The sequence below is a fragment of the Perognathus longimembris genome, chromosome 1 (genome assembly GCF_023159225.1).
Source record: "Perognathus longimembris pacificus isolate PPM17 chromosome 1, ASM2315922v1, whole genome shotgun sequence".
NCBI classification, from domain to species: Eukaryota; Metazoa; Chordata; class Mammalia; order Rodentia; family Heteromyidae; genus Perognathus; species Perognathus longimembris.
In genome coordinates, this window is record NC_063161.1 from 44,159,749 (window position 1) to 44,187,456 (window position 27,708).

General features: G+C 45.7%; 1 protein-coding gene across 3 annotated transcripts; it reads right to left on the bottom strand.

Moving 5' to 3' along the window:
- Positions 1–3,408: 3,408 nt before the first annotated feature.
- Os9 (OS9 endoplasmic reticulum lectin) lies at positions 3,409–27,692 on the bottom strand. 3 transcript variants are annotated; one of them, XM_048360778.1, is made up of 15 exons: positions 27,497–27,692; positions 26,919–27,095; positions 25,652–25,715; positions 25,458–25,534; positions 25,167–25,265; positions 9,763–9,973; positions 9,563–9,664; positions 9,302–9,390; positions 9,061–9,115; positions 7,495–7,583; positions 6,766–7,044; positions 5,885–6,074; positions 4,711–4,875; positions 4,431–4,543; positions 3,409–4,124 (listed from the first exon to the last, which is right to left on the bottom strand). In XM_048360778.1, exons 1-15 carry the CDS (start codon positions 27,656–27,658, stop codon positions 3,999–4,001), a joined length of 1,998 nt encoding a protein of 665 aa, XP_048216735.1. In that variant the 5' UTR covers positions 27,659–27,692; the 3' UTR covers positions 3,409–3,998. The 3 variants fall into 3 exon arrangements, with proteins under 3 accessions (XP_048216735.1, XP_048216727.1, XP_048216740.1); XM_048360770.1 differs by having other exon boundaries at positions 9,290–9,390; XM_048360783.1 differs by lacking the exon at positions 4,711–4,875 and having other exon boundaries at positions 9,290–9,390; positions 27,497–27,691.
- Positions 27,693–27,708: the final 16 nt, after the last annotated feature.

Genomic DNA, 27,708 nt, shown 5'->3' on the forward strand with positions numbered 1-27,708 from the left:
GGGGGTGAGCTGCTGGTCTGTTCTTCAAGAGGCAGGTGAGGGTATGGCTTCCGTCAAAGTGGGGACCTGGAGGTGGGAAAGGGCCAGGCTGCTGGGCTGGTGTTACAACAGTAGCCATGGACATAGTGGTGGGTTCCTGGTGTAGTAGAAGGAGATGGGCAGGTGGGGCCAGCTGTGGGGACTGGGAGTAGATAAGAGACAGACTCACAAAGTGAGCCAGTTCTGGAAACAAGTTGAGTATGGTGTGTGGAGGAACCAACAAGCCTGGAAGTAGAAGAGATGAGATGAGGTTGCTCTAATTTACAAATAGGAATGAAACCTGATCCTCTGCTCTTTAGCTAGGAAACTACGGGCAGGTGACCTCAGTCGCATCTGTTTATAATCTGAAAAATACCTGCTCAGAGGCATCTGGTAAGTGCTGTCACCCTAGGAGGGCAGTCCTAGACCAGCCTGCTTGCCAGGAGTACTGGTCAGAGCAGAGCTAATGGTAGGATTCCTTCTCTTAGTCCTGGTCAGAAGGTCCAGGAGTAAATGGATAAAAGGTTTTCCATTCAGCTCTAGGTCCCTGATGTCTACAAGCTCATGATACCTGATTCAGGCATTTACCCACCTGTTTTCACCCTGCATTGCAAGGTAGCTAGTCCAAACATTTTTTTTGTGTGTGTGTGCCAGTCCTGGGGCTTGAACTCCTGAGTAGCTAGCATTATAAGTGTGATTCACTGACATTGGGCCCATTTCTTGGGTGCAGCTGAAAGCATTAGTCTTGATAGAGTGTTGGGTCCCAGGTGTTGTTGCCCATCATGAGGGGTCCCATCTATGGTACCAGCATCTTTGGATAGAGTTGCTTTCAACCTCGTAGCCCCAAGCTGATCAACTGAAGGTGTATAGTCACAGCACCAGGCCTAGGTATGATGCACACAGGCTACTGCTCTGCAGGGTCATAGGTTGGGTGACTGCCCAACATAGCAACAGGACCTAGGAAGAGGTACAGTCAGGTGCAGGACAGGTACAGATTCAGGTGTAGTTTGGGTAAAATGAGGAAGGCACAAAGTAGCAAAGACTTGCCTGGCAGATCTGGCTATGTACCAGTTCAGCTCAAACACCTTGATTTCCTTACTTCGCTTTTACTTTCTTTCTCGTGCAAATGCCCATCCCATCAGAAACTTGGAACATGAGAGTGTAGGGGGAAAGGACACTGGAATGAAATTACATGCAAACCATGAGCCAGTAGGAAGGCCTAATTTCCAGCCACTGAGAAATAAGATCAACAAAACCCATAGCAATCCCCATCACCAAGAAACCACTTGTTTAGTTTTTGATGGGCTGTGTCTTTAGACTTGTGATAGGTAAGAGAACATCCAGTCTCCAAGATTGATAGAAAAGGACTGTAGGAGTTCCTGGGTAGGCGAAGAAGAGCTTCCACTCAGTATGCTAATACCAACCCCACAGCTCACTGAGGATTTCCTCACTTTGGTTCACATTGCCATCCCCAGCCCTTTCCCCACCTGCTCCTGGCTGCCATCTGCCACACACCTCCCTTTGTTTGCCTTAGCACAGCTGGGGCAGACTGACTTCCACAGATTTGCTAAGAGCCAAAGGAAAAAGGTGTTTTTGGTTGTTTGTTTTTCTGGAAAGTACAAAGTGATTAAACAATGAGGTTTCCAGATCTGTTTTCTGATGATGCTGAGATTAGATCCCCATCAAACCAATGATAACTTGGCCCAGCCCCCCCCCCCGCCCCCCGTCATGGGGCTTGAACTCTGGGCCTGTGCACTGTCCCTGAGCTTTTCCACTCAAGGCTAGTGCTCCACTACTTTGAGCCACAGTACTACTGGTTTTCTAGTGGTTAATTGGAGATAAAAGTCTCACAGACTTTCCTGTCCCTGCTGGCTTTGAACTGCGGCCCTCAGATCTCAGCCTCCTGAATAGTTAGGATTACAGGCATGAACAACTGGCACCTGGAGCCTCTCTCAACCTTCCAGAGGATGCTTCTTTAAATTTCAGTCAGCTTTTAGGATTTCTCCTAAGACACTTCCAAATACTTTAGTATGCAGCTCAGAAGTTGGTTTATGAGTTGGCGTACACTTACTGCAGACCAGATCCTGAACACCCCACTTATTCTGTCCTCACTGGCCACAAGGTGACCAGTGCTATTTGTCAGTTTACCAGTATAGAATCAGAATTTGCAAAGTGTCTTGTCCAAGCCTCTGCTGTTGGGACAGAAGGGTGAGGCTTTGAACCCAGTGTTCTGCCTATAGCCACTCAAGTCAGTGCCCAGCTGAAGCATCCTCCCACTTATGATAGTCACATGGATCTGGAGAAGCGACATTTATAAATCTACCTTTTATATTTCAAAACAACTTAGGTGTAACATGAATGGTAAGCTCTAGTCCGTACTGAGCAAGAAGAGGAGTCTCATGCGAGTTCTTTCGTCAATGGAATCCTACACCCAGCCACCTACACCAGGTGGCTTTGCATATCTTTGTTACATTCCTCTCCCCTTGCACCAGGATTTGAACTCAAAGCCTCAGTTTTGCTTTGCTTGTACTCTACTTTTTTGCTTGGGAAACAGAGTCTCAAGGACTTTTCTGTACAGGAATCTCAGTCCTCTAGATTTCAACTACCTAAGTAGCTAGGATTATAGGCATGAGTCACATGCCCCTGGCCCATTCCTATTCTTGCAAGATGTTGGAGCTAGAAGCCAGACACTTCCAAACTGGAGAGCTGGAGGAGAGCCTCTGCTCTTCCATTGCCTGCAGGGTCATCTGACCCGGGAGAGGCAGCAAGGATGAGGGGAACCCATGCCTGTACTTGACAACGAGGAAAAGATGGAAATACCAAGACAACCTATCCTTGGCACACTGAATATGGCATATGTGGGCATAGCCCTCTCTGGCTATGGCAATGACCAGGTAGGTATGGGATATGACTCGTAAGTGGAGACATCTCTCTCCCACTTTGGGGAGAGAGTAGAGGATGCCTGGGGCAGGGTGATGAGTCAGTGTATGTATATGTGAGGTCTCCTTGGTTGCAGTTTGGCTTTCAGAAGATAGAGGGAAAAAAAGGTAAAGAGATTGGTGTTAAGGGAAACAACTGGGCTGAAGCTATAGCTTAGTGGTAGAATTCTTACCTAGCAACTGTGAAGCTGTTTCTAGCTTGGAGTGGGGGTAGGAGAATAAGGAGAGGAATGAAAGTATTGCAGGATTTCTTTCAATCCTTGTCAATAGCTAGGTTTGCTCAACTGGTATGGTGTCTGCCTGTATACCCCAGACCCATGGATAACACACCTAGGAGGTGGGCAGGATCACCAGTCAGAGAAATGTGCCTTTCACTCAGAAAAGAACTGCAAGCCTCCTCCCCATTTGAGTGTCTTCCCCACCCATCTATTCCCAAATAGGTCGATGGGTCGATGGTCCAGTTCTTTATTTAGAAACCTGATTGTGGATGAACGTAGTGGGTGGTTCCTCATCACACCCTTTTGCTGGATTGTGTCCAAGGTGATGTACAATGCTCTCCCATTTCCTCAATGAAAGAGGTGAAGGCTCTCTGATGCAGAAATAGGGATTGTAGGGGACAGTGGGAACAGGAAGGGAGAAGGAAATCTAAGGGAGGGGGCAGTGATGCCACACAGCAGCAGGGCATGGGTGGGCAGGCTGCTTTACTGGGGCCTGCTAATTGGTCCTGCCCCATGCAAGCGCTCACTGAGTGTCTAGGTAGAAGAAGAAAGGCAGGGGAAGATAACAGGGAAAGCCAAGGAGGAAGGGAAGGGCATGTAGGAGAGTCGGAGCAAGCAGCTACCCTGGTCCAGTGTGGTATGAAGGTGGCTCTTGGCAGCTGCAACAGTCCTCAGCACCCCCCATGTCCACCCCATGACTGGGCCCCAGGAGTCCACAGCTGAGCATCTTGTCATTTTGCCTCTAGGATCCCAGGGTTGATGAGGAGAAGGCAGGGCCAGTCAGGAAGATTTTGGACTCCTTGGAGGTCTTGCAGTGAGGGTCTCAGAAGTCAAACTCATCCAGGTCCCCCGTGTCCTCTCCGCCAGGGGAACCCCAAACCCGGCGATAATTGCTCTCCAGATCTTTCTGGCGCTGGCGCTCCTTGTGGGCCTCTTCTGCTCCCTGAACCTGATGGGAAGATGGGGTTGAGCCAGAGGTGCTGCCTGGAATCCCAAGGAAGGGCTGGATGCTGCAGGATTCAGGGAGACCCTGGGACTGGCAGTGGGAAGGTAGGGACTGAAGAGTCACCTGAGGGGCTCTCCCTGAGTGGCAGCCAGAGTGCAAGCCTCTCTTTCCAGACAGGAGGCTGAGGCTCAACATGCCACAAGGCAAGACAGCCTGTGTGACTGGGCCTCACCCACAGCAGCACAGCATGCTGGGAGTGAGGGGAGGAGGGGACCACAGGTTCAGGACTTGGGCATAGGTCCCCCTCACCAAGATATTGAAGAAGATCTCCTTGAGATTTTTCGTGTCCTCATCAGTCAGCCAGCGTGCATCCTCCTCAGTCCCTTCAGCTCCCGGGCGGATGATTTTGATTTCAATTTTTCCTGGGAAGGAGTAGTATGGGTGGTGAGATGGGAAAGACTGGGTGCCTATGGGGATTCCCTGCCTCCCAGGTCCCCAGCCAAGGTTTTCAGTTCCACCTTGACCCAGCCCTCCACTTCAGCAGCAAAGCCCTCTGACAGCGCTCATCAGCCCGCCCTCCAGGGCCCACCTTCGGCCGTGAGTCCCTCCCTCTCCAGCAGTTCCTTCACCAGCCCCTCGATTTGTTTCAGCTGTGGGTTTTCCCGTTTCATCTCGAGGACAGTCAGATCCTGATTGGGGCCTCTGTGATGGAGCTTGGTGACCCGGACCCGGACTCTGTGCTCAGGATCCTCCTCTTAGAGGGGGAGACACACAGGGAGACACAAAGCAGAGCCATGACTCCAGGGTTCAGGGCTGCGGTGGTCACCTTTTCCAAAGCCATCAGTTGGGCTTGATGGCTCTTCTATCTCAACACAAAGTTGGGCCAGGACTCAAAAATAGTGTGCTCCCTCAGTAATAACTTTCCTTCTTCCCACCCCACCCAGTAGTTCTGCCCATCACCTTTAAGAAAACAGCCATGTTTCCAGAAGCAAAAATAAGACCATCTACACTTAGCAAAGAAGGAACAAGTTGGAAAACTATGCATGCTGGGAATTTAAAGATCTTTTGATGTTGAGAGAAAGAGTGGGATGAAAGGTTTGATACTAGAATGTTCCCTTTGGAATGTCTGATCTTGCCTGTGGAAAGAACCCTGTGGATTGGACATAAGGAGATACAAGAAGGAATAATTATGAGTGTGCCAGACTAGCAGCTTATATGGAATGGGCTTTGCCTATTCAAAGCTGGGGCCTCACCAGTAAACAGGATGCAAGCCCTACTGGCACACTACACCCCTCTCAAAATGCATGGTTTTTGGCATTTAGGTTCATAATCATTCCATTACTATCCATGTGCCAGGCAGAGTGCCAGGTGCTGGGCATAGAGGAGCAAATCAGCAACCAAGACAGGCTCTCTCCAGGTAAGGAAGGTCTGAGTCTCCGGCCATAAGGTCTGAGAAATCATTTGGTACATGACAGGGCATATATGCATACTTTTAAGTTGGCTGCCATCAGCCATCTACCTGTATTGATAATTTTGTATGGCCTGAGAATAATGTAATAAACATCCAAATAATCCTGGGCGGGGAAAGCTATCTAGGAGGTAACCACATAAGGGGGGACAGTGTGGGAAGGAGGTACCCGTGAGGACAGTGTTCCAGAAGACAGGAGGAGGCTGCACGCTCAGCAAGTCCCTGGAGGACACAGCAGCAGCTGGGAGGTAAAGACAACGGTCACAGCTGCTCCTTCTTGTGTGTCCACTCTCACCTGTGGGGTGCGGTGATGGGGGAGACTTTCTGGGGAAAAATCTTCTTTTCCTGTACTTCTTCACCAGCTCTGGACTCTGCTTTTCTTCCAGCCTTTTGATGAGCTTGTTGAGCGTGGAGGTCAGGGCCAGCATCGCTCTGTCACGTTCTGACTCCTTCTTTAGCCCATCTGGTTCCAGCTCCTTCTCTGTCTAGAAAATCCAAGGGGGTAAAGAGTTAAGAGTCAAAGGTCTGGGTCTCACCTATGTCTCTCATCCCCTTTGCCCGTGTGTGTGTGTGTGTGTGTGTGTGTGTGTGTGTGTGTGTAGTTTTTTCACTCAAGACTGACAATCTACCACTTGAATCACATCTTCACTTCCAGCTTTTTGTTATTTATTTATTTATTTTTTGGCCAGTCCTGGGCCTTGGACTCAGGGCCTGAGCACTGTCCCTGGCTTCTTTCCCGCTCAAGGCTAGTAGCACTCTGCCACTTGAGCCACAGCGCCGCTTCTGGCCGTTTTCTGCATATGTGGTGCTGGGGAATCGAACCTAGGGCCTCGTGTATCCGAGGCAGGCACTCTTGCCACTAGGCTATATCCCCAGCCCAGCTTTTTGTTATTTAATTGGAGATAAAGAGTCTTACAGACTTCACTGCCGGGCTGGCTTCAAACCATGATCCTCTGATCTCTGCCTCTTGAGTAGCTAGGATTACAGGTGTGAGCCACCAGCACCCAGTTATCCCACTTTAAATAAACAACCCTATGTTGGGATGGTATGTCTTATGTTGAGCTGTGCTGGGTGCTGCATTTGGTTTTGTTTCAGCCCCTCTGCCTGTCCTGCTCCACTGAGGAAGAGCCCGAGGGAGGCAGCTGAGGGAGCCTCGGGAGTACAAGCTGGCCTCACCTCCTGGATGATGTTCTCCAGTTCCTGCTCCATGCCAGCCTTCACCTCAGAACGAAGCCGCTCTCGGTCTGATGGAAGCAACATCCCTTCTAGTTCCTTCTCAAATTCTCCTAGTAACTGCCTTTCATCCTCATCTTCTACTTCATCCTCATCATTGTCCTCCTCCTCTTCTAGCGCAGCATGGTGCTCGGCGTCACCCTTTTCCTGCCCCTCTGCTTCCCTCGGAGGAGCTTCTGCAGCGCTATCTCCAGGCTGCTCTTGGCCTGCATTTGGCTTCCCCTGGGTAGATGGGGATTGGGGAGACAAAGATAGAAAAACCCTGGAGTTTCAGGACTGGGAATATGGCTTAGTGGTAGAGTGCTTGCCTTGTATGTATGAAGCCCTGGGTTCACCACATATACAGAAAAAGCCAGAAGTGGCACTGTGGCTCAAGTAGGAGAGTGCTAGCTAGCTTTGAGCAAAAAGAAGCCAGGGACAGTGCTCAGGCCCTGAGTCCCAAGCCCCAGGACTGACAAAAAAAAAAAAAAAAAAAAAGAGAGAAAACTCTGGAGTTTCAATAGTGATACCAGCAGTGGGAGGAGGCCAACAGTAGCAGGGTGTGGTACTGAGGGATACAGGAGGAATGGAGTTAGCTTTATTGAGCCCAATACAGGTCCAGCTAGGGGTGGGATTTCAAATGCCCCCAGTCAGGAGGCAGGTTGCACTCCTCCCTTGAGAAGGGGCCTATACCTTCTTTGCACCATCTTTCAGCTCTTCTATCAATCGAATCAAGTCTGCAGGGCTCCTGATGACTTTGACCTGCACGTTGTTCTGGAAATCTGAGATGAGAGAACAGGCAGTAAATGTTTACATTTTATTTATTTGTTTATTATTATTTTTTGTGCTGACATTGAGACGAACTCAAGGCCTCACTCTCTCCCTTGGCTTTCTTTTCCACATACTTGAACCATCCAAACTGGCATTTTGCTGGTTAATTGGAGGTGGGAGTCTTGAATACTTTTCTGTCTAGGCTGGCTTCAAACCACAATTCTGATAGCTAGGATTACAGGTATAAGCCACTGGCTCTTAGCAAATTTAAAAAATGTAAATCCCAAGGAGAAGCAATGAGGGTCCAAGGAAGGACATGGTCTCTGCTTTTAGGAGTTATCTGTCCAGTAGCTGAGAATGGCAAACACTGCCCTTCAGAGAACTCTTCTAGGAAGAGGCTCACAGCCATCAAGTGAAGACCCTGCTCCACACACTCCTCAGGCCGTTTTGGCAAAACTCTAGCTTTCAGGGCTACAGAAGAGATTCTAGGGCCAAAGGCCCTACTTCCATTGATTATGCTCTTTCATTTCTATAATTATTAATTATTCATTACCTTCTCAGTTCTAGGAATTCTATTGTAAATTTTAAATTCATTTCAATTTAATCTCATAACCACCTCCTAAGGTGGGGTGATATTACTCATCTATTTCATGGGTTTAAAAAAAAAAATCTGAGGTTAAGCCAGGCACCAGTGGCACATTGCCTGTAATCTTAGCTACTTAAGAGGCTGAGGGATGGGAATATGGCCTAGTGGCAAGAGTGCTTGCCTCGTATACATGAAGCCTTGGGTTTGATTCCTCAGCACCACGTATATAGAAAAAGCCTGAAGTGGCACTGTGGCTCAAGTGGTAAAGTGCTAGCCTTGAGCAAAAAGAAGCCAGGGACAGTGCTCAGGCCTTGAGTCCAAGCCCCAGGACTGGCAAGAAAAATAAAAGAGGCTGAGTGAGATCTGAAAATCTCAATTCAAAGACAGCCCAGGCAGGAAAGTTCATGAGAGTTTTATCTCTTATTAACTCCCCAAAAGCTGAAAGTGGAGCTGTGGCTCAAGTGGTAGAGTGCTAGCCTTGAGTGAAAAAGCTAAGGGATAGCACTCAGGCCCTGAGTTCAAGCCCCAGTACTGGCATAAAGAAAAAAAAAAAAAGAAAATGGAGTGGCATCATCCAGGAAATTCAAATAGTAGACCGACTACAAGGAGGACTAACTCAGGTAAAAATGAACTCCCTGGGGCTGGAGGGACAGCTTAGTAGTTGAATATGTGCTTCTAATGCTTGGGTATCTAATGCTTGGGTTCTAAGCCTTGGGTATAATCCCTAGTACTACACACAAAAAAGGAGAGGGAGAGAAGGGAGGGAGGGAGGGAGGGAGGGAAAGACAAAATTTCTTGCTGGTCTGGTCTGCTACCTCTATCCCCATTGAGCTCTCCTTTCCTCCACTCCCAGCCCTGCCTGCTGGAGCCAAGTAGTAAAGGAGACATGGAGGTTGACTCACCATCAGGAGGACCAGGGGCTGGATCTGCTGCAGCCTCAAGGTTCAGATCTTGCTCCTTAAGGAGGGGAAAGAACAGATTCAACTATAAAAGCCAGGTTATGGCCACCATGCTTTTTAGGCAGTGGTTCTGGGGATATCCTTGAATCTCTGAACAGACAGATGGAAGTTGCCCCACAGTGGCCTCTGCTGAGGGACCCTCCCATCCCCAAACTGGGAAGCAGGTTTTTACCTCCACCTGCACCTCCTCCTCTCCTGGGGCCTGGTCCTCTGGCTCATGAAGCATCTTCCAGAAATCTGATTCTTTACTTTCATCCTTGGCTGGGCTTGTACCTGGGGTACAGAGAACAGGAGAGAATCTGAAAGGGAGGGAGAAAGGAAGAGTACGAATAGGATGGAGTCTACTCCTTCCACTACTGCCAAGGGGTTGGGGAGGTCTAGTCAGGACAGCACAGGGAAGGTTAGCGGGAGGACTGTTTGTGAAACAGATTAAACCACATCCTACCTGATTTCTTTGGGGACACTACTCTAGACTTGGTTTCAGTCCACATTGGATGAGCTACATCTTGTTCCTCCTCTGGGATTTTCTTTTCACTCTGCTTTGGGTCTACAGAAAAACAGCATGTAAGGAGGACAGGGACATGTTCCTACCTCCTGCCTGCCCATCCCCATCTCTCTCCTCTTCTCACGCTTCTAATCACTTACCAGCTTGCCTCTGCAGGTAGGCCATGTACTCCTCAGGCTGCAGGGAGGGGTGACAGAGAATGGCCTGGGGAGCAGCACTGGGTGGGGGTCGGAGGAGAGGGTGGGGACAGAGCCGAGGAGTCCGAATGGTCAGCACATAAGAGCAGGACAGGGGCTCATCCACCCGGTCGATATAGTCCCCAGAAAGACCTGCTCCCTCGTCACAGAGGAACTGCCAGGCCAGAAAGGGAGAATGAATTGTATTTATTACCAATAACTGGCTTTGGATCTTGAAAAAGCCTATCAACAGGCACAATGCATACCCTGTGCACACCCTACAGTATTTAGACGAGCTAATTTAAGTGTCCCAAAAGCCCAATGGGAGAGGGATTGTCTCAACTTTGTGGCTTAAAAAAAAAACACAAAAAAACTTAGTTCTGATGGAGCTCAGACACTTATTCAGGTTTATCAGCTGCAAAGTGGTAAAATGGGAAATGAATTCAGCTTAACTGTAGGTAGCCAGGCAGTCTGTGTCATGTTCTTGTTTTATATAAACACAGAAGGGATATGCCCCATGTATATATGCCTCATACCTATATATAGCTACCTATGTAGCTACATGTCTACATGTAGATAATACAGAGCCCAGGTGCTGATCCTTAGCTTTGTCTCTCAAGACTGGCACAAGAGTGGAGCCAGAGCTCTACTTCCAGCATTTTGCTGGTTAATTAGAAGAAGTCTAGTGGGATGTTCCTGCCCCAGCTGGCTTCAAACCACAATCTTCAGATCTCTCCCCTGAGTAACTAGGATTACATGTGAGCCACCAGTGCCTGGCCGTACATACACACACATATAGCTGATAAATACTTCAATGAACTGTTTAAATGAGATGTGTATTTCAGAAAAAATGCTGGGACTTGAACTCAGGAACTTGAGCTCTCTAGGCAAGTGTTCTACCATCTGAGCCATGACTCCAGCCTGAGTATCTACATCTTCAACAGTGAGAGTTAATAATACTTGAAACATGACCTGCTCGCTCCCCTACCTCTCCTGCTCCTAAGCTTATTTCACAGTTCAGTCTGACAGAAGCTCCAGTCTGGTTCAGAGAACATAAGGAGGGGCTTCCTATTCCTTCAACATCCAATTACAGATATAATGGGCTTTTGTTGTTCTTTATTTTTTGTTACATTTTGTGTTTTGCAGTGCTATAGATTGAAACAGGGCCACCCACATGCCAGGCAAGCACCCTGCATGGATCTACACCCTCTCCCTTTAAAATATATATTTTAAGACAGAGTCTTGCTGTGAAGCTCAGGCTGGCTTCCAGCTCGTGATCCTCCTGCTTCAACCTTTGGAGTGTTTGCATTTACAGATGTGCAGTGGGTAGATGTGGCATTTCACTAAGAGGAGCATACTTGCAAGATTTCTCAACCCCTCTCGGGCCTAAGTTGCAGAGGCTCAATTCCTGGCAAATGTGGTCATGAGATCAAGAGTTTCCTTTGCTGCCCTCATAGGGCACAAGCAGCAAGACAGGACTCGGGATCCTCATTGCTTTCCCCTGAGCTCACTCACAGTGGGAGGGGGAATCCATTTCACTTGGAGATATAAACTAAGAAGACCCAGCTCCCTGCTCATGAAGCAGGAATGTCACTCCCAAGAAATCAAACTACTTGGGCTGGGAATATGGCCTAGTGTTAGAGTGCTTGCCTCATATACATGAAGCCCTGGGTTCAATTCCCCAGCACCACATATATAGAAAAAGCCAGAAGTGGGGCTGTGGCTTAAGAGCTAAAGTGCTAGCCTTGAGCAAAAAGCAGCCAGGGACAGTGCTCAAGCCCTGAGTCCCAAACCCTAGGACTGGCAAAAAAGAAAAGAAAAAAAAAGAAATCAAGCTACTGTCTGATACCAGTTCCTGAGTAGAGTCTCAGAGATTCTGTCTGGAGGAACAGGCAGTCCCTAAAAACAGAGAGCTCCAAAATGCTCCAAAGGAGCTGACTTTCACTGAAACAGTATAGGAAAGCTCAAGTTGCCATGGTAATTTGATGGCAATCATCTTCAACAAATGATGCTGAGTCACATGGATGATGTAAAAAGCACAGTAACAAAAGAAGTAAAACACAAAAGAGTATGTGAATTTGTAACTTACAGACAGGAGAAAAATCTGTAAGTTATGTATCTGATAAAGGACTTGTACTCATCCAGGCACCAGTGGCTCATGCCTGTAATCCTAGGTTCTCCGAGGTAGAGACTAGGAGGATCACAGACTGAGGTCAGCCCTCAGCCATAAAGACCAGACTTTCACTTATCTGTTCATGGTGGTGCACCTTGTCATTCTAGCCACATGGGAACTGTAAATAGGCAGATTTGCCTGGGCAGACACTCAAGACTCTATTGTAAAAACAACTGAGTTCAAAGGTGGGTTGGGAGGGATGAGTAAAAATGCTGAAAGAAGTGATATTGACCCACATGCATAAACTGCTTTGTTGAATGGTAACTCTTTTTTTTTTTTTTTTTTTTTTTTTGCCAGTCCTGGGGCTTGGACAAAGGGCCTGAGCACTGTCCCTGGTTTCTTTCTGCTCAAGGCTAGCACTCTACCACTTGAGCCACAGTGCCACTTCTGGCTTTTTCTATATATGTGGTACTGAGGAATCGAACCCAGAGCTTTATGTATACGAGGCAAGCACTCTACCACTAGGCTCCATGGTAATTAAAATAACTGATTTCAACTACCCAGTACCCCCCCCCTCACACACACACAAAGTGGGGGTGGGGGAGGGAACTTGTACTCATAATATATACAGGACTTCTATACCTCAATAATAAAGACACAACTCACTCAATTCAAAAAATTGGCAAAAGATCTACAGAGACATTTTTCCAGAGAAGATAAACAATCTGTCAGTAAACAGATGAAAAGCTGCTTTGTCTCCTTAGCCCACAGTGAATTGCAAATCAAAACCTCAATGATACGCTGCTTTGTACTCACTGTCATGGCTACAGCCTGAGAAAGATAATAAGAAGTGTTGGCCAGGATGTAACAGAAAGGCTCCTAAACAACTGGTGAGATTGTAAAATGCTGCTGCTAGTTTAGAAAAAAAATCTGGCACTTTCTCAGAAGGTTAAATGAAGAATAACTAAAGATCCAGAAACCCTACGCTTTGATATATACCAAGACAAGGGAAAAACTATATTAACACACAAAAACTCATTCACATGTTAAAAGTTAGAACAGTACTTAAATATACTGTCATACTAGCTGAAAAATGTGTGTGTGTGTGCGCGCGTGTGCACGCCAGTCCTACAATTTGTTTTGTTTTTTTTTTTTTTTTTGGCCAGTCCTGGGGCTTGGACTCAGGGCCTGAGCACTGTCCCTGGCTTCTTCCCGCTCAAGGCTAGCACTCTGCCACTTGAGCCACAGTGCCGCTTCTGGCCGTTTTCTGTATATGTGGTGCTGGGGAATCGAACCTAGGGCCTCGTGTATCCGAGGCAGGCACTCTTGCCACTAGGCTATATCCCCAGCCCCCAGTCCTACAATTTGAATTCAGGGCCCAGAAGCTTTTTTTGCTAAAGGATAGTGCTCTACTATTTGAACCACAACTCCATTTGGTTTTTTGGTGGTTAACTGGTAATAAAAATCTCATGGACTTTACTGCTCCAGCTGGCTTTGAACCTTGATCCTCAGATCTCAGCCTTCTGAGTAGCAAGGATCACAGATGTTTGTCACTGGTATCTGGGACTAGTTAAAAAATTTTTTAAAGCATTATGCTGTTTAGAGAATACATCTGAAACATAAAAGTTAAGGCAGAAGTAAGTGGCCAGATGAGAGGTGAAAGGAAAAGAGAAAACAGAGAAAGGCTAAACGTAAAAAGGTAAAAAAAACAAGCAAATAATAAAAGACTGAAAAAATATACCAAACAAGAACGCATAGAAAGCTTCTATGAGGGCTGGGAATATGGCCTAGTGGCAAGAGTGCTTGCCTCGCATACATGAAGCCCTGGGTTCGATTCCCCAGCACCACATATATAGAAAATGGCCAGAAGTGGCACTGTGGCTCAAGTGGCAGAGTACTAGCCTTGAGCAAAAAGAAGCCAGGGACAGTGCTCAGGCCCTGAGTCCAAAGCCCAGGACTGGCCAAAAAAAAAAAAAAAAAGCTTCTATGCTATATGATATCACATAAGAGACTTGTGCTATCACATAAGAGACTTGAAAAAATTACTAAAGAACATCACTTTGTAATATAAACAGCTCCAATTTGTTAAGAAAGCTAATTTAAAAATGGTATGCGAAAGCTGGGTGCCAGTGTTTTACACCCAAATCTGAAGATTATCATTCAAAGCCAGCCAAAGTACACAAACTGGGGACTCTTATCTCCAATTAACCAGCAAAACCAGGAAGTGGAGGAATAGCTCATGTAATAGACCACCATCCAAGCAGGAACTTGAGACCCTGAGTTCATGCCCCAGTACCTGGACTGGGGGAGGGACTGGGATTCTTTATTTTGCTAATCTGTCTCTCTAAACCTATTCTAGAAATTTTTGTCCATTTTGTTCACTGAACTGTCTCTAGCAACTAGAATAGTGACCACTACAAAGAAGCACTTAATAAATACTTGAGTAAGTGCATAGTTGACAGATATAAGGAGATACGATCAACAGTGTAACAATCAATGAAAAGACTAATAAGGAATAATACATAAATCTATACATATAGTGAGAGAAAAATCAATAATGGTACAAAAAATGGTGAACAGCACAATAAACAAGTATGACCTAAAATGCATACAGACTGCATAGTGGCTATCATTAGAGTCCATGTTCTTTTTAAGCACAAGGAAGCAATCACAGCATATCACTGTAATCCCAGCACTCGGGAGGCTAAGGCAGAAAGATCAAAATTTCCAGACCAGCCATGTGCTGGTGGATCATGCCTGTAATTCTAGCTACATAGTGGGCTTGACATCATCCTGGGGAGGAAAGTTTCTAATTAACAAGCAAAATGCTAGATTGGAGGCATAGCTCAAGTGGTAGACCACCACCTGTGAACAAGCAAGCTGAGTGTGAGGCCCCAAGTCAAGCCCCTGTACTGAAGTAAAAAAAAAAATCCTACAACTACCCATCAATTTACAGAAACAATAGGAAAACTAAAAGGCATCATGGGCCAGCCAGACACAGTGGGAGGCATAGCTCAGACCTGTAATCCTAGCTACTGGGGAAGTAGAGATCAGGAGAAACAAGGTTTAAAAGATTCCCTATCAACTAATGGCTGGCTGTGGTGGCCCTTGCCAGGGAAAGCACAATGGTTGAATGTGGTAGAATATTCTGGGCTCCCCTCTCAGTGAAGCACAAATAGGAGGATCATAGTCCAAGCCAGCCTGGGCATAAGCAAGATTCCATCTTAAAACAAATAAACACAGCCTGGGAATGTGGCTTTGTGGTAGAGTGCTTGTCTAGCATGCATGAAGCCCCGGGTTCAATTCCTCAGTACCCCATAGATAAAATAAATTAAAAAAAATTAAAAACACAAAAAGGGCTAGTTGAGTAGCTCACTTCTTGAGTACATGCATGAGGATCTGTAGACTAGTACTGTAACCTAGTAGGAGCCTAGTACTGCTCCTACCCGCCATTCCCCAAAAGACACCATGGGCATGCAATCAGCAAAATCAGACTATGGAAATTACAAGACAAACCATCAATCAGTTTCTTCAGAAAGCAAATTTCAGAAAAGTAAGAATACACAGAAGGGTTACCCAGAGATCAGGAGAGACTTAAGAGTCATGACAACCAAATGTTATGGATCATATTGGGATAGTAAGTCAAAGAATCCAAATATGTACACATGATAGGCTTATAATCAGGGAACTCAAAAAATACTGGATACTCAATGATCATAAGAAATTGTTAGGGCTGAGAATGTGGCTTAGTGGTAGAGTGATTGCCTGGCATGCATGAAGCCCTGGTTCCATTCTTCAGCACCACATACATAGAAAAAGCCAGAAGTAGAGCTGTGGCTCAAGTGGTAGAGTGTGAGCCTTGAGCAAAAAGAAGCCAAAGACAGGCTCAGGCCCTGAGTCCAAGCCTCAGGAGTGGCAACAACAACAACAACAACAACAACAAAAGAAATTGTTAATTTTTCTTTAAAATATTTTTGGTATGGTGGCTCTAGTAGCAGAGAATCTGCCCAAAGAGAGAAAGGGAAAAGAACTGAATTGTTAACTTTCAGTATGATATGACATCTGGTTATAGTTTTAAGAACCACAGAGATGTAGAAACATTAGTGGATGAAACAATGATGTCATTTACTTGTTCTTTTTTGCTTATACTGGGGTTTGAACTCAGGCTCAAACCTGAGTGCTTGAGTATCTGAGCCTTTAACTTGATTTTTTGCTGGTTATTTATAGAGTCTTGTGATCTTTTCTTCCCATACATACCTTGAAACATTAGCTCTGTTTGTAATTTTAAAAGTAAGTTTCCTTTATTTTTGTGCTGATTTGGGGGCTTGAACTCTGGGCCTGGGCACTGTCCCTGAGCTTTTTCTGTTCAAGGATAGTGCTCTACCACTTGAGCCACAGCTCCACTTCTGGCTTTTTTAGGTGGTTAATTGGAGATCAGAGTCTCAGAGACTTTCCTGCCTGAGTTGGCTTTGAACCTCAATCCTCAGATCTCAGGTTTCTGAGTAGCTAGGATTACAAGTGTGAGCCACCAGTGCCCAGCTAAAATATTTATTTTTTAATAACACAATAGTTTCACAAGTCTATAGAATATGTTGGAAAATTTGATATGTATATACAATGTGTAATATCAACTCAAGGCTAGTAGTATTTGTCTCCTAAACAGAAATTCTTTTGGGGGGGGGGAATATTTCAATCAATCAGTGATTATAAGATAATGAGATGACATGTATGCACCATTATGCCCAGCTTTTATAGTTGACATGGAATCCCCTGAATGTGTGTGTGTGTGTGTGTGTGTGTGTGTGTGTGTGTGTGTGTGTGTGTACACAGTCTAGGGCTTGAACTCAGGAAATGGGCACTGTTACTGAGCATTTTTGCTTAAGGCTAAAGCTCTACCATTTGAGCCACAGCTCCACTTCTGGTTGTTTTGGTAGTTAATAGGAAATAAGAATCTCATGGCTTTCCTGCCTGGGCAATCGCAGCCTCCTGGGTAGCTATGATTACAGATGTGAGCCACTAGCACCTGGCACTGGAGGCTTTTAGTTGTAGACTCTGCTGATACTGTAGATAACCAGGATTTTGCTTTAATATTAAACAAACAAACCAACCCTGAGGGATGTACTCAGGATGAAATGAATGGTTTTAAATGCAGGAGAAACCCTGAAAATTAGTGAGGTTAGCATCTTGCTCAAGATGTTACAGAAATAGGAGATAGAAAGCCAGGTGCTAGTGGCTCACTGTTGTAATCCTAGCTACTCAAGAGGCTGAGATCTGAGGACAGTGATTCAAAGTCAGCCTGGGCTGCAATTAATCACCAGAAAACTGGAGCTCAAAGTGCTAGAGTGCTAGCCTTGAGCACAAAAGTTCAAGCCTTATGACTGGCAAGGAAGGAAGGAAGGAAGGAAAGAAGGAAGGAAGGAAGGAAGGAAGGAAAGGAAGGAAGGAAGGGAGAGGCAGTGACAAAACATCTGTTTAGCATGTATAAGGTACTGGGTTCAATCTCCAGCACAATAAAGTTAAAAGAATAGCTACAGGCACTGGTGGCTCATACTTGTAATCCAAGATACCCAGGAGGCTGAGAAAGGAAGAATCATGATTTGAAGTTAGCCAAGAAAGCTGAGCAAGTGTATGGCCCTGAGTTCAAACTCTAGTACCACCAAAGAAAAGAAAAAAAGAATGGCTACAGACAAAAGGATGATCACAAAAATACAAGGAGTTTTTTTTAAACAGACACAAAAAGATCAATAACCTCTAAGAAAAATGAGCAAAGGGTATGGACAGTTAAAAAAGTAAGAGAAATGAAACTAAAGCCACAATAAGAAATGATTATTTATCTGATCTCTAGCTGATGATTAGGCAATTTCCAAAACTTTAAAAATACACCAGGCTGGTGTAGTTATGCAGAAATTGGCACCTTTACACATTGCTAGAAGGAGAGTAATTTGCCTAAGCAGGGTAATTTGGCAGTACATGCCAAAATTACACAAGTCTTCTAGGAATTCAATCTGCCTATATCATTTCTTGCAGCTTTTACTGGTTTGGCAATACTAGGATTTAAGGGCCTCCTTGCACTTGCTGGGTTAGTCTCCTCTGATTTGCCCTTTGGGCTACAATAGTTGTTTTTGTTTGTTTCTTTGTTTTGGTGGGTTGTGGGGCTTGAACCCTGGGCCTGGGTGCTGTCCTTGAAGCTCTTCAGCTCAAGGCTACTGCTCTACCACTTTTAGCCAAAGTGTCACTTCCTGGTTTTCTGGTGGTTAATTCAAGTCAAGAGTCTCATGGACTTTCCTGCCAGGCTGGCTCTGACCGTGACCCTCAGATCTCAGCCTCCTGAGTAGCTAGGATTACAGGTGTCAGCCACTGGTGCCTGGCACAATAGTTGTTTTGCTTTTAGTTATTATTCTTGAATAGGTCTTGAGTTTGGGCCTGGATTTGGGCCAGGACCCTCTTTCTTGTTTTTCTTTTTTCTTTTTGTTGGTCAAGGGACTTGAACTCAAGGCCTGGGCACTGTCCCTGAGCTTTTTCACTCAAGGCTAGCTAGCACTCTACCACTTTGAGCCAAAGCTCCATTTCTGGTTTTCTGGTGGCTAATTGGAGATAAGAGTCTCTTTCTTACCCCCTGTCAAATAGCTGAGATTAGGGGCTGGGGATATGGCCTAGTGGCAAGAGTGCCTGCCTCGTATACATGAGGCCCTGGGTTCGATTCCCCAGCACCACATATACAGAAAATGGCCGGAAGTGGCGCTGCGGCTCAAGTGGCAGAGTGCTAGCCTTGAGCAAAAAGAAGCCAGGGACAGTGCTCAGGCCCTGAGTCCAAGCCCCAGGACTGGCCAAAAAAAAAAAAAAAAAAAATAGCTGAGATTACAGGCATGCACCCTCAGGTCATTTTTTTGTCTTGTTTTGTTTGTATGGTGGGGAAGGGGTCCTGAGGCTACAACTTAAGGCTTGGGCACTGTGTCTGAGCTTTTTTGGTTCAAGGCTAGCACTATGCCACTTGAGCTACAGCTCCACCTCTGGCTTTTATATTTTGGTGGTTAATTGGAGATAAGAGTCTTCTAGACTTTCCTACCGTGGCTGGTTTTGATCCGCACGCTTAAATCACAGCCTCCCAAGTAGCTAGGATTACAGGTGTGAGCCACTAGTGCCAGCTTAAAAAATATTAAAAAGAAAACACTGTAATTTTATGCTAAATATTTAAAAAATTAATCAACTGAATAATGGCCTATGAGGCAGTGTCTCCCTATGTAGCCGAGGCTGGCTTCAAACTTGTGATCTACCTGCTTCAGTGTTAGGGTTTCAGGCTTGCATACCATGTCTGTCAGTAGACAGCTTTGAAGAACAAAGGGAAACAGATCAGATATCTAGATTTACTGAAAAGCTACTGTAATTAAGACAATGCAGTAGTGACATGGGAATAGTTAAGACTACTAGAAGAGCAGAGAAGCCCAGAAGAAAATGCACATCCATACCAGAATGTGGCAGTTACTGGATGGCCCTAGACATCAGGGTAGAAGGTGCATAAGTGGTGCTGCATAACTAGCTAAGTAAATGGAAAGCAAACGTTTGTAGGTACTGACTTCATACGACACATAAAGATAAATTCTTGGGCTGGGAGTTCAAGGCCCAGAACTGGCAAAACAAAGATAAATTCTTATTGTATGTCCAAAGTATGAAAACAAAGCTCTAAAACCTGAGGAAAAAGCAAATAGATAGGAAGGGATAGAAAAAGAAAGATATAAGATGAACAAGCTATGAAAGAAACTATTGTTAGGGGCCATTGCTCAGTGGTAGAGCCCTTGCCAACACCCTAGGTCTGATCCCCAGCACCACAAAAAAATTAGCCAGAGTGCCATCTCATGCCATAGAATGGCAAAAACACAGATTAATGAAAATGAAATGCATCCTATCACTGATATTTAATTATTTTCTCTTATTTTATTTACTTTAGTTTCTTGTTTTTGTTTTGAGGCAGGAGGATTTTGCTACAATAGCCCACTTATAGCTTACACTTATAGTACTCCTGTCTCAACTTCCAGACTGCTGGGACTGTACCACTATGCTTGGCTACTTCATTTTTTTTTTTAGCTTTTTTTTTTTTGAAAGATAAATCAATGCAATAGCAATACTTACAAGACAATATGCTGCAAACCAACCATAACTTCATTAATTTTTATTTTACTGTATTCATTTATTTTTTGGTGCTGGGGATCAAACCCAGGGCCTTGGACATACTAGGTAAGTATTCTGCTATTGAGCTCAACCTCAGCCAATGTGGAATTTTAAAGTACAAAACAATATACACTGTGTATGATATTTGTGCCGATAATAGCATAAAACAAGCATGGCGATGGTAGTAGTGGTTGTTGCTAGAGAGGAGGGGAAGGGAGAAATGAATGGCTGGGTCTTAACTGTATGGTTAGCATTGTACTCCTTTTAAAAATAAAAGAGGTCTGATACAAATATGGCAAAATACTGATGTTTGTTTAAGGTGGTAGCGGATTTATGGGTTTCCATGACATTACTTTGTGTTTGAAACTTGTCATGATTTAGAAGAAAAGAATCTGAAATTGGAAGACTTTTAAACGGACTGAGGTAAGAGGGCTGGGGGGGGGTGTGTCAAGTTGTAGTGTGTGTGTGTGTGTGTGTGTGTCTGTGTGTGTCAAGTTGTAGAGCACTTGCCTAGCCAGTATGAGGCCCTGAGCTCTGTGTGTGTGTGTGTGTGTGTGTGTGTGTGTGTGTGTGTGTCTCAAGTTGTAGAGCACTTGCCTAGCCAGTATGAGGCCCTGAGCTCAAACATGGAATTGCAGCAATAACAATATTTTAAAAATAACTGAGGTAAGGATCCAAACATATTTAATTTTAGATTGTTCATTGTATGTTTTTCTTTCTTTCTTTCTTTTTAGGTCCGAGACTGAGACTTGAACTTGGTACCTGACACTTTTACTCTTTACCTAGTGCCCTACCAACTGAGCCATACCTCAAACCCCTCATTACATGTTTACATGTTTTCAAACACCACCTCCCCCCACTTTTTTAACAACACTGTTCCTAAGGAGGCACTGGGACCATAAAACCTCACCATGCTGGCCTGGAGTAAGAGACTTACCCCATCACACAAGCTACTACTGTGGGTGGGTCATCAGGGCATGAGAAGTAGAAATGTAAAGCTACCAGGCAGGAATGCCCTCTAGACTCACCAGCAGATTCATGACCCTTTCCTGCTAGTTGCAACCCTGGAGCCTTCTTCCTGAGGCTACTTACTCTCCCTAACTCTGTCCATCTTCATTCTTTTTCAACCCCTCCTCCATAGTGTTCATTTAAATGCAAACTACATACTACCAAACATATACTACCAAGAGAGGGTTCTCCCTTCCAGCCTTCCAGCACCTCTATCTCATGCTTTCCTTTCCTCTCTCTTTCATACCCGAGTTCTTCAAAGATCCCTACTTGGTCACCACTTTGCTCAACCCCTTATCTTCTCTCCACTGAAATTGTTCTAGCAAAGATCATCCCACTGACCTGTTACTAACTCCAGCCAATGAGTTGGTCAAGCATGTCTGTGAGTAGAGGAATTAAACATTTTCCCTGTTTTCTTCCCCGGTGGTCTGAATTGTTAATGGCCAAGTGCAGACTTTCCTCTTATTAAAAAAAGAGCTATGATCACCCACAGAAGTTTTCAGAGCTCCTCTTCCTTAAAGGTTCAGTCAACACCATGAATCTCTCTCTCTTTGAGATATGGCCTTCCTGGGTCCCTGTCATATCCTCTGTGACCCACTCCAGTACTTGCTCTTTCTGGTAGTTTCCTCAAAGGTCAGTCCCACCTTCCTTCCTCCATACTTCTCTGAAGGATTTCATCATAGCAAGGGCTTCCAGTGCAACCGACTTGACCACTCCTAACCTCTGGCTTCAATTCAGATCTCTGTTGAGCTCTAGATCCACAGGTCAACAGCCTCCTTTGGAATGGCTTGGCTGCCACTAAAAGATATTCAAGTGTAAACATACCTCTTTCCTTCACCAAGCCTCCTCCTCTTCCCACAGTACCTATCTCAGTAACAATCACCACTTATGCAGGAATCCTTGATTTTGCCTTCTGAATGTCTCTCCAGAAATTCCCACTTCTTCACCTCATGTCAGCTTTCTCACCTGGATTACTGTAATAACTAACTCATCTCTCACTCCTTTGCTATTCTCCAGCAAGGACAGTCTTCAAAACCAGAACTAAATAATGTCACCATTCTTACAGCATTTTATTAGCTCTCTTAGATGTTCAAACTTCTCAACACAGTTACAAGCCTTTCATGACCTGTGGCTTGGACAGCTGTTAAGCTTTATTTCCCACATCCCCTGCCCATGATTATCCTCTCTAGCTCCCTGAGTATCTATCTTGGTATAGGTCATTGCCTTTTGCTTCTGGGCTGAACATTTTTTGTTGTTTTGTTTTTTTGCCAGTCCTGGGGCTTGAACTCAGGGCCTGAGCACTGTCCCTGGCTTCTTTTTGCTCAAGGCTAGCACTCTACCTCTTGAGCCACAGCGCCACTTCTGGCTTTTTCTATATATGTGGTGCTGAGGAATCGAACCCAGGGCTTCTTGTATACGAGGCAGGCACTTTACCACTAGACCATATTCCCAGCCCTTGGGCTTAGCTTTTATCCTTACTCTTCTCCCTGGCCTGCTCTCTTCTTATTCTCCCTCTTTTCCACATCTGTTGGGCTAATTTCTCATCCAATTATCAGTTCAAAGACCACTTCCTCCACATCTGCTGAGTTATCTTTTCATACTCCAGCTATCAGTTGAAAGGTTGCTTCCTACCAGGCCTTCCTTCCCCCACCTCGCTGACCCCAACTCAGTTCTTTCTTGTGTGCCTCCCACCCCATGACAGGTACTTTAACCTGTCCCAGGGTTTATCCTGCTTGTTGTGTTTATATAACATGTCTGGTGAGGGTGTCACTAGGACTCTCGATTTCCCTTTCATCCCCAGTGCACAGGGCAGGAGTTTAATAGATGCAAGGAAGATGTGGCCTTTGCCCTCAGTTCTTGGCCTTCTGAAGACATAATCTCCCAAAGAAAATATAAAGATTAAGTAAGCGCTACAACAGGTTACCTATATATGTGGACACATAGCTGACTACATAACAAGACCTTGTCTGAAGTTAGTTAAGAAATGTGACAGGTGATCTGGCTTTTCCTTCATTCCAATCCATTCATTCCACCTACTTGGTGCCAGGCACCATCTAGGCATGGAGGATATAGCAAGAAACAAGACAGACACTGTCCTTGCCTCCCTGGAACTTATTTCAGTGAAATTAGAGGCAGATATTAACAAATAAGATAATTTCAGATAATGATACATGCTTTGACGAATACAAAACACTGTGCTTATCAGGAAGGGGAGGGGGAGAGACTAGATTACTCTCCCTGTAGAGGTGTCATCTGAATATAACCTGAATGAAGGGATGAAGCCAGCCATTCAGAGATGTGTGGAGGACTGTCCCAGGCATAGGGAACAATGAGACCCACTGGTTCAAAGGACAGAAAGAAGGCTAGTGTGACAGAAACACAATGAGTATTTTTATCTCCAGTCTAGATCTTTTCCCTGAATTCCATAATTACAGGGCTGCCAACTGAAAACCACCACTGGGATTTCAAGTAGGCATTCTGACCTCCTAATATTCAAAACCAACCTAATTTCCTCCTACAAGCTTGCTCCTTCACATTTTAAAACAACAATCCATCATTAGAACTGCTTAAGCTAGCTGGTTACTGGTGGCTCACACCAGTAATCCTAGCTGCTCAGCAGGCTGAGATCAGAGGATCATGGTTCAAAGCCAGTCTAGGCAAGAAAGTCAATGGGACTCTTATCTTCAATTAACCAGCCCAAAAGCTATAAGTAGAGCTGTGTGGTTCAAGTGACAGAGCACCAGCCTCAAGTGGAAAAGCTCCAGCACACATTAAAAAAAAAAAAAGAAACAAGCTAAAAACTTGTGTGGTCTTTAACTTTAACACTTGGTAGCAGCACATAATTAATTGCCTGTGGAAATCTATCAAATCTAAGGAAAGATTTGATAAGTGTCGTGTGGTTCTCTCCAAGTATCTGTAATTTTGCTTTTGTTTTTGTGCCAAACTGGGGCGTGAATTTATAAATGTGAGAGCTCTTTTTTTTTTTTGCCAGTCCTGGGCCTTGGGCTCAGGGCCTGAGCACTGTCCCTGGCTTCTTTTTGCTCAAGGCTAGCACTCTGCCACTTGAGCCACAGCACCACTCCTGGCCGTTTTTTCTATATATGTGGTGCTGGGGAATCAAACCCAGAGCTTCATGTATACGAGGGAAGCACTCTTGCCACTAGGCCATATTCCCAGCTCCTATGGGAGCTTTTTTTTAAGAGATAACTAGAAGAATACATAGGAGGCTTTGTTATCTTCTGACAGAACTAGATTCTTTTCTTTCACCTTCATTTCTAATGATAAGCATGGATTTATTTGTGATTCCTTTTAGCATGTTATCCCCTCCTAGACTGTATATTCCACAGGCAGGTGCTTCCTATCTGCTCACACTGTATACCCAGAGCTGAATCCAAGGCCTATGTGTAAAACAAGATCTCACTGAAGGGGCTGGGGATATAGCCTAGTGGCAAGAGTGCCTGCCTCGGATACACGAGGCCTTAGGTTCAATTCCCCAGCACCACATATACAGAAAACGGCCAGAAGCGGCGCTGTGGCTCAAGAGGCAGAGTGCTAGCCTTGAGCGGGAAGAAGCCAGGGACAGTGCTCAGGCCCTGAGTCCAAGGCCCAGGACTGGCCAAAAAAAAGATCTCACTGAAGAGTTGTTAAGTTAAACTGAGCATGGTGGTACACACCTGTAATGTCAGCACTCAAGAAGCTGAGGCAGGAGGATTGTGAGTTCAAGACTAACCTGGAATATAGAGCAAGACTCCATCTGAAGTTGTTAAATGAATAGTTGTTGAATGAACAGTGTGAAGAAGAAAGAGCCAAGGACTGACCTGTAGGTTTACAGTGGAGGTGACTGGAAGGAGAAATGTAGTAAAGATTAAATGTGACTAGGGGCACAGAAGGTAGCAACATAAATGCTGACAAAGTAGCTGTGATATGCAGGCAATGACATCTAGCTGGCAGAGAAGTCTTAAGTTTTAGGTCCTAAGTGTGGGAAACTCTCTTGACTCTAAGAAGGAACCCTGCTGCTCTCCTCCTTTAGAATACAGATTTGTCATCCAAGTAGTTTCAACTTCCCTGTCTCAAGACTTACCCGAACCTCAGCCTCACGGGGCCTCCCATTGAGGTCACACTTGGACCCATTACCATAGGTCTGGCTGTGGTAGCGTTTCAGGCGATGCTGCTTGGAAGCCTGGAGAAGACAGCAGGCAGGAAGGAGAGGGCATGAGAAAGAGAGTAAGAGCATGGGAATCTAGGCCCCAGGGGACTCTATCTTGGTCACCAAGCCCCAAGAAACTCATCAGCTAATCCTGACCCTTCCCTCTTGTCCAGGCTGTCAGTCTACACTGGACCCCCTTCTCTCCCAGTCCCACACTCCTGCCACCTTAGCAGTTTCATCATCCCAGTCGAAGGCCGATTGGTAGTAGCCGAGATAGAGGACATCACCTTTGATCTCTGAATCTGCAAGAGAACCCACAGTGAAACACATTATTTTCTTTTAAGAGGTCTGGGGAGAGGAAGGTCACTTCCATGACAGGATGCTGAGGGCTTAGGGAAATAAATGCAGGAATGAGTCACCTTCCATATGGTACTGCTGGATGTGGCGTCCATAACAGAATTCATATGTCCACCAGTCCTTGGTCTGAAAAAATTTTTTAAAAAATCAATGGGTAGAAAGAAGATTCTTCTTTTTGGAGTCTCCTGGCTCCAAGATACATAAGCAATCATCTACTTCTCATTTCTCTCCTTCCACACTCATTCTCCAGTGCAGGGACAGCTGTTTTTCTTCTGTGGTTAGGGACATACCTTAAATCTGTCTTACACCTGTGGCTGGCTACCTTTTCTCCCTCCCTCCCAACCCCCACTTTTTCTCTCTTCCTTTCTTCCTTCCTTCTCCCTTCTAACAGCGTCAACTCACCTGCCTTACCCTCCTGAGTGTTGGGATTACAGGCATTCACCAGCACACTTGAACATCTATGGTCTTTCCATTCCACTCTTGTTAATAATTAAAAAAATTTTTTTTGTAGGATGCCAGTGATTCACACCTGTAAGTCTATCTATTCAAGAGGTTGAGATTTGAGAACCATGGTTTGAATCAGCCAGGGCAGGAAAGTCTGTGAGATTATTATCTCCAATAAACTACCAAAAGCCAGAAGTGGAACTGTGGTTCAAGTGGTAGAGTGCTAGCTTTGAGCAAAAGAAGCTTAAGAACAGCAACCAGGCCCTTAGTTCAAATCAGAGCCCTTAGATCAGAGCCAGTACACACACACACACACACACACACACACACACTTCTTTCCCCTCTACAGAGATAAGAAATCATGGTATCTTCAAAGGACTTGATTTTTAAAAAATAGAGAAGACCCCCAAATCAACTCAAACTCAACTTCTACAGTATTTCTTGTGCTGCTCTATTCACTGGAAAGATACATTTCCTGACCTTGTAGACTTAGTACTAAGCTGAAGGCAAACAAATTGATTTAGCTCATAAGATGATTCCATATCATGATAACTGCCACAATGAAAAGAAAGTAGGTATGGGGCAGATGGTGACTTTACCAGGTATGTTTCTCTAAAGAAAGGCTTGCTCCTGTCATGCCACCTCAACCCTCTTTAGGCACTTCAATCTTGGTTTCTTCCATCCTCTCCCAGCCCACCCCAATTCAGCAAAGTATTAGTGATTGCAGGAGTCTTCTTCTTCTTCTTTTTTTTTTTTTTACTGTATACTGTGTTTAATCTGCCCACCGGGTCTCTTAACTCCTACAGGTGCCCTGGAACCCGCTCCATTCCAGTTGGGGCCTGCTAGTTTCCAAGATGTCATTCCATCTGCCCCAGCCCCTTTCACCTTCAGCAGGCAGGGCGCATCTCTCATGGGGCTCAACAACTCCGGGATCCCAGGCCCTTGGTAAGCAGGTGTCTCCTCCTCCCTTTCACGCTGGAAGTGAATCGCTCCAGCAGGCAGGCGGCACTCGTAGCGCTGTTTGTACTTGGAGGAGACAATCACTACGTCCGAGGCTTGGCTCTGGGAAAGAAGAAAGGTGCCAGGGCCAGGGAAGCAGAGAGAGAAAGAGGCAGAGCACGCGAGAAGCTGGGCTTAGGAACAGCCACGAGATTGCTCTTCTGACCCAGGGGACGGGCCCAGGTGAAGGCCCCAAGAGCCCCAAGTCCTCCCTGCTGTCTTTAGCGGGCGTGGCGGAGGGCACCCCCACTTCCCCACGGTGCGGAGTCTGGGATCCGGAGGCCCACAGCGGGAAGTCCCCAAGGGATGGGTCTGTCTGCGATCCGCACGAGTCCAGTAAGAGCCTGGTCGCTCTCGGTCCTCTCGGCCGGCCGCCCCAGGCTCCGCAGCCGCTCCCCTCCCTCTGGTCTCCCCTCGTCCCTAGCGGCACTCGACCCTCGTTCGCCCCTTAGGCGCCTCCTCACCTGCCCTCCCATGACAGGCAATGGCAGGATCTCGATCCCGTAACGCATCTCACTCAGTTCCTCCAGGTTCAAACTCCCGACGCCACCGGTCAGACTTGCAGGTAATAGGAGCCCCAGAAACAGCAACCGCCACAAACTGGACAGCAGCCCTTCAGCCGCCATCTTTAGTTGCTCCGTCTCATAGGGAGACGCTCCTTCCGCCCTAAACCTGG